The sequence below is a fragment of the Pinus tabuliformis genome, chromosome 7 (assembly GCF_031772625.1).
Source record: "Pinus tabuliformis cultivar Carrire ecotype Pingquan chromosome 7, CPIR1, whole genome shotgun sequence".
NCBI classification, from domain to species: Eukaryota; Viridiplantae; Streptophyta; class Pinopsida; order Pinales; family Pinaceae; genus Pinus; species Pinus tabuliformis.
This window is the reverse complement of record NC_142293.1, coordinates 822,797,692-822,806,199: the sequence shown is the minus strand read 5'-3', so window position 1 is coordinate 822,806,199 and position 8,508 is coordinate 822,797,692. Positions and strand designations below refer to the sequence as shown.

The 8,508-nt window shown below is 33.2% G+C and overlaps 2 protein-coding genes across 2 annotated transcripts; one reads left to right on the top strand and one right to left on the bottom strand.

The window, feature by feature from the left end:
* Nucleotides 1–3,460: 3,460 nt before the first annotated feature.
* On the bottom strand, nt 3,461–4,623 carry LOC149250143 (uncharacterized). The gene is made up of 3 exons (XM_089453565.1): nt 4,594–4,623; nt 4,189–4,436; nt 3,461–3,710 (listed from the first exon to the last, which is right to left on the bottom strand). The coding sequence occupies exons 1-3, from the start codon at nt 4,621–4,623 to the stop codon at nt 3,461–3,463; spliced, it is 528 nt and encodes a 175-aa protein (XP_089309691.1).
* A 160-nt stretch (nt 4,624–4,783) lies between these two features.
* Nucleotides 4,784–7,972, top strand: LOC149250142 (uncharacterized). The gene is made up of 2 exons (XM_089453564.1): nt 4,784–4,863; nt 7,117–7,972. Exons 1-2 carry the CDS (start codon nt 4,784–4,786, stop codon nt 7,970–7,972), a joined length of 936 nt encoding a protein of 311 aa, XP_089309690.1.
* The last annotated feature ends 536 nt before the right edge of the window (nt 7,973–8,508 follow it).

The window sequence follows — 8,508 nt, the reverse complement described above, 5'->3', positions numbered from 1 at the left end:
TGTTATTATTTATATAGATATCAATAATCATACATAGTTAATCTTTAAAACAATATACATAATAATTCACTTATCATAATTCTAATATAGTTGTGATTATTTATATAGTTATTAGTAATCACATAATAATTATTAATTTGGTTGACATAAGCCTATCAACGTATATCAACCACATTGGAAAATGTGGTTGTATATATGCTTCATATACGTCTATCGACGTCTATCAACCACATTCGTAAATGTGGTTGTGCTAGTATAAACCCAAGTTAATAATAAACTCGAGGGATTGATATTATAAACCCAAGGGCAACATAAACGTAGGGGATTAATATTAATATGCAAGGGATTATGAATCTAAAGGAATAATATTAAACCCAGTGGAGTAATACTAAAAATCCAACATTGGTAAACCCAAATATAAATATTATAATCACTAAAGTAAACATGGTTTATTTCCATGGTGAGACAATCTTTGTCACAATGAGACATTCAACCATGGTTTACCATGGTTGGCTATGATTGACAATGGTTGACCATCATTGATATTATAAACTAAGGGAATAATAAACCTAAGGGATTGATATTATAAACCCAAAGGAATAGTAAACCCAAGGGATTAATACTAAGATAAGGGTTATGAACCCAAGGGAATAATATTAAACCTAAGGGACTAATATTATAAACCCAACATTGGTAAACCCAAATATAAATATTACAAACACTAAAATAAACATGGTTTATTTTCATGGTGAGACAATCCTTTTCAGAATGCAACATTCAACCATCGTTGACCATGTTTGGCTATGATTGACAATGGTTAACCATGTTTGATATTATAAACCTAAAGGAATAATAAACCCAATGGATTGATATTAGAAATCCAAAGGAATAATAAACCCAACGGATTAATACTAAAGCCCTAAGGGATTATTTACCGAAGGGAATAATATTAAACCCAAGGGACTAATATTATAATCCCAATGTGTATAAACCCTAAAATAAATATTTTAAACACAAAAATAAACATGATTCACCATCGTTTATTTTCTTAATTCCATTCTAGACCATGGTTGACTTGAGAATAATAAACCCAAGCGCTTGATATTATAAAGCCAAAGAACAATAAACCAAAGGAATTAAGACTACAACCCCATGGGATTATCAACTTAAGGGAATAATATTAGACAAAATGAACTAATATTATAAACCCTAGGTATACAAACCCTAAGATAAATATTAAAAGTACTAAAATAAACATGGTTGAATTAATAAATCCTAAGAATTAATATTTTAGAGTCAAATGATTAATAAACTAAATGGATTATTTATATTATAAACCCAAGGAACAATAAGAAAATGATCAGATTATATTATGAAAGATGTAATTAATAGCTTTTTGTAAAGTCTACATCTATCCCTCTTCTAAAAGGCACAAAATATCTAAGCCTAATTCCCTCTTTCTTTTACAATGTACCCCATAGCCAAGAATGCTAACTAATCAAAACTCCCCTAATAACCTAGATCCCCTTAAACTATGACACTTATAAAACTATGGCACTTCTATTTATATGAAAAGCTCTAAAATCTAGAGAGAGAGTTCAAGAAATCCCAAGGCCCCTTTGTTCTAGGAAAGAAATTTGAACTGAGATTATCCTCCTCGGACATAAGGAATTATCCATAGCCATATATTAGGATTAATAGCCTTCCCTCTTATGGACCAAGTGTAGCTAATTCCAAATCTCATATTTTTTATTAATAATGGTGATTAATCAATAAATATTAGAGAATAGAAATGTATAATGATTATCCCCTACTACTAGTTTGACAAGAGTTATATATACCTAGAAAACATTATTGTTCTTTACCCTCGAAAACATTGTCTTGCCTTTGGATGTCATTTTGGTTTTGGATGTCCTTTTGGTTTTAGAAAGGTGATCAGAACCACTGGTTTTAGTCTGAGTAGGTGAACCTGTAATCGTCGACATATTAAGAACCCGACATCCACTTGTTGAGAATAAATCTATTTAGAGATGACACAATGAAGTGAATTATTTTGAGAATGTCAATTACTTAACTTCATGTAAATTTAATGATTTTTCCCCGATGTGATGGTTCTTCTTAAACCTTAAAAACCATCACCATCTTAGTCCACATTTTTTTTATCACCATCAACATGAACCCTAGATATAATAATGGGTTACCAATAAAATCCTTTTATTTTTATTTTTAAACAAAATTTACATTTTCATTAATATAAATTTATTTTTTATAATTTTGATAATTTTGTATGAGTAAAAAAATTATTTTTGAAAAGTAGAAAGACATAATACATATTTCATATGTATATAAATTATACTACTTTAACATCACTATATATCAGTCATTTGCCTATCGTTTTTCAAGACTTACCTAAGTAGTCTCAAACTGCCACTATGGGAACCAATATCTTAGGAGAAGGTGTTATAAATTCATACCAGTATTAAAATAACAAAAAGATAGCCAGAATATCAGCCATCATTCGAATGATAAAACATTTTTAAAAAGGACAAAACTTCATGTATAAGTGTTGGGAATTTAGCGCTGGAACCAAGGGCACTAAAGGGTAAAGCTCACACTGTAAACATTTTTAAAAATCACAAAACTCCATGTATAAGTGTTGGGACTTGAGCGCTAGAAATAGGGGCACTAAAGGGTAAAACTCACACTGTAAGTGTCTCGAGATGTGTGGTTCGGGCTTACAAAAACTTTAATTTTTTTAAACAGGTTTAAGCTTGTCAATAGAAATATGTTGTATTGTTCAAACTAAACAATGATTAATAAAATTAATAAATAACCTAAAAAGATATCTTCTTTATTAAATCATTTTACAATAACAATATTTTCATGTGTCCTGCCTATGTTGTATAACTCAAACATGAAATCTTGAAAGAAAAAATCATGTTAATGATAGTTCTTAAGTAGGCATTAATATGCATGCATTAACTAGTCAATAAGTACTTCTTTTAGCGATAACGATGACTTTTACTTTTACTATAAGCATGAATAGAGAAATTGTCATCGTATTTTATTAAAAATAATAATAAATGAAAACAATTATTATACATGTTTAGATTGATAATAAAAAAGGAGAAAATTCATAAACACAAGAAGGTTCGGAGAGAGAGATGATCTCACATAAACATTTGAATTAAATTACATACAATGTTTATTTCATAGACTCCCACTCTGTACAGCGATACGTTCCTTGGTTTATCAAGATGCCTCATCTCATTCAATAAATTAACAGAGACTTGAGCACTTTCTAAACCAAATTCAATTAATAAAAAATATACTGAACCCCTAAATGTTTCATAAAGTGAAACTTTAGAGAAAACCTAAAATGTTTGACAAAGAGACGGTGTCCACCATTGCTAAACAATGACTATGGATAAAGAAACTGTAACCAATACTCGACAATTCATTACCAGAAAGAGCTGCGTAAAAACATAGAACCAGATTTTGCCAAATTCAAGTGGCTACTATTGTCAACCACTGAAACTCTTTCACGGGAGGGGCACATGGTAACGGTTGATGCAGGCCTAAGAGGTGGCGATATTTTTAAAGCTTTAAGTTTTTCCAGCTCTATGCAAAGTTTTCTATTCTCATCTGTAAGTACCTCATTATATCTCTTGAGAAGTTCGTAGTCCATTTCCGTTTTCTTAAGCTTCATCCTGAAACAAATTCATAACATTTAATTAACCTATAACAGAAGCGAGTCAATAAAACTATCAACACAATAGGATCTCCATCTGATCAAAAGTCTTCCAAACTATAAATTTGCACAACAATTGATTTCCAAGTCATTCTTCATAGTTACAGGAAAAATTATGTAGTTGTTGATTCCAAAATGGAACTTTCCATATGTATTTCGATATGCAAAATACAATGAATCAATAAAGGATTGGAGCTAACCTTTCTTGTCTATTTTGGAACCGCACCTCAACTTGTCGATGGCAAAGATTCAACTATAAGGCCAATGCATGCTTTTCCTTCTGCGGAAGAAGAACAAGCTACATCAGAAAAAAGCATTAGAAAACAAAAATGATAGAGTAGTAACCTGTAAATGAATACTGTGTATAGAAACTTACAGGTTCGAGCACCTTGTTCTTTCTAAAGCTTTCTTCCAAAATAGCTCATTGTTCTCTAGACAGTCTAAGCTTCTTCCTGGAACAGCCCTCCTCTTCTACATCGTTGAGCACCCTCGAACAAACTTTGTCATTCTCCAACTCCTCACCATCATATTGTCTTTGCTTTATCTTTGCATAACCATTCCCGAGGTTAATCGCCTTAGAATCCACGGTGTTGTTGTGAAATGACACATCACTTCCATCTTCATCTTCGTTGGATAAACAGGACGCTAGGCATTTGTTGGCATCAATTCGCCATGACACAACTACCTGATGGTGTTAGGATGAATTCAAAATTTTACTCTCACACAGGGAGTGCATCTGCAACATTTCAACCTAAAATTAGGTGGTTAAGATCCAATCAAGGCGCTTCTCCTTGATGTCGCTGGACTTCCTCGTTCTCTTGCGGCTTTTATCACAAAATCACAGTTTGTAGTGCCACAGAGACATACATCATCACGACTATAAATAGTAAGAACTACACTGTTGAATTAGTAATGCAACCACCTTCAAATCGCTTGAGAAATAATAACGCATAGGAAATCACTCAGGTAATCCTTATAGGTGTCGAAAAATACGACAAATGGTTAAACACTGGTACGTTTGAGAATGTGAAAATGTATGGTTGCGCATGGCTACGTTTGAAAACAGAATGTGAAAGGGTATCATTGAACACGGATACATTTAAACCAGCAACGTAAGGTAATCATTAAATTAATGTACAAAGCACTTGGCAAACAATTGAATAGACATACGTTTCAGAACATGAAGAGGTGTTGGGCTCGAAAAATGGCACTCATTACCATACATTTTTCACCTATGCTTCCATTATTTCACTCACTATTCATCACCTTGTCACTCCATTTTTCCTACTATTCACCATTAATGGGTCTCATTCATATTTTCCAAATATTGTTTATTTTTAAGCATTTTTGAGAGAAATTCTTGATTAAATATTAGAAAATAATATATTTTACTTTATATATGGAAAGTGGGTTGTTTTGGTGAGATGTGTAGGTTCCAAGGAAGCTTCCAAGACACCTTTATGTGGCCTTGAATGATCAAATTCGAATTTGATAAGATAAACCTCATGGAAAAGATCATGGAGAAGATCATGGACCTCATGGAGGAAATCATGGAGGATAGGGTTATGTGCCTAGATGGTTGAGAAATGTATGGAACTAAAAGAGAGATTAATGGATCATCATTATGAGTTTGTTATCTCCTCTCATTGTATAAATAGGAGTACCTCCTCCATTCCAAAGGGAGGGACTCTTAGAGCATTGTATCCAATTGATGATGGAATAGAATAAGGCTTCATTTTTCCATACATTTCCATTATGTAGTTTTAGATATAAATTGTGTGAATGTAGGATATGAATTTATGTAGTTTTAGATATAAGCTTTCTTAATGTAGTATATGGAATAATTTGTCTTGTTCTTAAGAGAATTGAGCTCACTCTAAAAGGATGAGAGAAACATGTTATTTCATATTAGATCTTGTTTCATTTCATTGTTTAGATGTTCAAGGATTTGATTGGTGAATGAGTTTTGAATTAAAATCTTATCAGCATGTGAGAGAACAACCAAGGGTCTAAGTTAGACTCTCTCTCTATTTGATTTGCATGATAATTAAAATTCATTCTTTTGCTTTTATGTTTCAAGTATCATATGAGGAGATACCAAGAGTCTAAGTTAGGCTCTCTCTCCAATGATTTATATGGTAATTGAAATTCATTCTTTTGTTTTCATTTCAAGTTTCTAGTTTTATATAATCAATGATTTCTCTATGATACTGTAGGGAAGGACAACCAGGACCTCCTTAGTTAGGAGCCTCTTCCCTTGCATATTGTATTGAATCTTAAATAATTTAGTTAGACATAGAGTTAGTTGCCTACTCCTGCATATATATTGCTGGCACCATCACAAGCTCACGAGTTTCCCTGGTCGATAATTTATGCAGCAATTTAAGTCCAATAAATTGCCCAACATTTTGGCGCCGTTGCCGGGGATGGTGCTAAGGGATTAGGCATTAGAATTTAATTCAGTTCTAGTAGTTTTCTTAAGACAAAATAATTTGTGAGACCTGGTGACAGCAGGATCTTCACAAAGGAGTTTAAGTTTGAGTTTTCTGATTTTTTAATATTTAGTTAGTTTTAAATTCAATCCTTTTTGAAACCCCCCTGCATGAATAAAAACGAATCAATCGATTAGTATGCTCTCTTCCCGCGCTTCGTGCGATCAGGAAGATCAGAAAATCTATTGATTTTGTTCAAATAAAAAAACTCTTGTTGAAGAATTAATTTGCAAAAAGAAATAAAGAATTTTGTGAAAAAAAACATTTTTAAATTTTTAGATGAAATTTAGTCTTTTTAATTTTAGATTTAAAAAAAAAAATTTAATAATATATGTATCATATATACATATTATTATTAAAAAAAAATTAACCATTTCTTTTGTTGTTTTTTTAGATATTTTCAAAAACAAAAAAAACTAAATTCATTTTAGTTATTATTTAATTTTAGAATATTTCTTTATTAGGTTTTAATAAAAAAATTTGTTGATTTAAAAAAAAATCTCAATTTAGATAACAAATTAATCTTTTTTTTGTTTTTTAATTTGTTGTTAAAAAAAAAAAACCTAAAATCAACATAGAAAAATTATGTTTTCATTTCTTTTAATATTTTGTTTTAAGATTTGTTGTTTAAAAATAAAAAATAAAACATAAAAAATTCTATGTAATAATAATATATGTATCTCTTATATATTATTATTATTATTAAAAAAATTTGACTTTCATTCTTGTTTTTCATGAACAGTGGAGAAGGAAAAATAGCACTGCAACTAGGGTTTTTAGGGTTTTGTGGCAGAACATACAAGGTTTAACCTCCAGCACCTGAAGATTATCGTTCGATTCACGTTCGAAGCTGAGAATAACTTTATCAAGCAGATCATTCCAAGAGCTTTCCAATGACCTCAAGAATGACAACCATTGCCCTGTGAAGACAGAGAAATACGTCGATAACAAGCGCAAGGATGATATCCGTCAGGCCAACATCGTTTCCGCGAAGGCCGTGGCCAACGCTGTGCGAACCAGCTTGGGTCCCAAGGGCAGTTCTCAAGATCTCATTGATGATTGTGTAAATACTGTACAGTTCAATCCAACTGGCAATATACTTATGTCAGGGTCTGATGATAAACAGATCATATTTTGGGATTGGGATGCTAAAACTAAAGTATTTAGCTTTCCTTCTGGTCATGGAAGTAACGTATTTCAGGCCAGGATTATTCCTTTCACGGATGACCGCAGTGCCGTTACATGTGCTGCAGATGGACAGGTAAGGCATGCCCAAATCCTGGAAAATGGTCAGGTTGAGACAAAACGGCTAGCAAAGCATCGTGGGCGTATTCATAAACTTGCAATAGAGCCTGGAAGTCCCCACGTCGTTTACAGCTATGGTGAAGATGGAGCTGTCCAGCATTCTGATTTGCAAAGCCATACTGCAACCAAGGTTTTAACTTGCCATACCTTTGTGGGGAACAAGTCACAGTCCATCAAACACGTGCGACTAAATGCAATAGTGATAGATTCGAGGAATCCATATTATTTTGCAATTGGTGGCTCTGATGAATATGCTCGTGTTTATGACATCAGAAGCTATCATCAGGATTCTTTGACAAATCAAGATTGCCTTGTAGATTTCTTCTCACCTCAACATCTGATTGACAATGACCATGTTCACATTACTGGTCTATCTAATTCTAACCAAGGAGATCGAAGGGGCTCGAGCAGACCAATTACATAGTCGTAAGGAACAATATACTGGCACTGTGGCGTGAGAATGTGAATGTCTGGCTTCATAGGGATCATGCTATGGAATCCATCAGGAGCGCCGTTGCAAGCCACAGTGCCATAAGAGCCTCGTGAAATCTGCTTACAGTTTTTTTGTTGCAGCACCGGTATATAAATTTTGGGGTTGCTGCCGCGATCAAAGGGGTTATGCTGCAGGAGGCGACGAAGGTGAATGTGATTGTTGGGCTCAGAATTATGCGTCAGACACATGGTCGTTCTGCCTCCACTCACATGGCCCGTTCTGGCGAAGTTCACTATCAATCAACAATTTCGGATTTCAAAGCAGCAATTCCAAAGCTCTGTAATTCTTGTAGGAGAAAAGCAGCAGTGGAATCAATTTCTTACTAGCAGTAGTGGGCTCCAAGGAGGGCAAACCACTGATCAATATTTCGACAGGATCTCTCCAAAAACTTTTATCAAAGAGGAATATATCCTGGGAATGGCGATCATGGAGGGGTCCCATAACAAACTTCTCATACGATTGAGGCC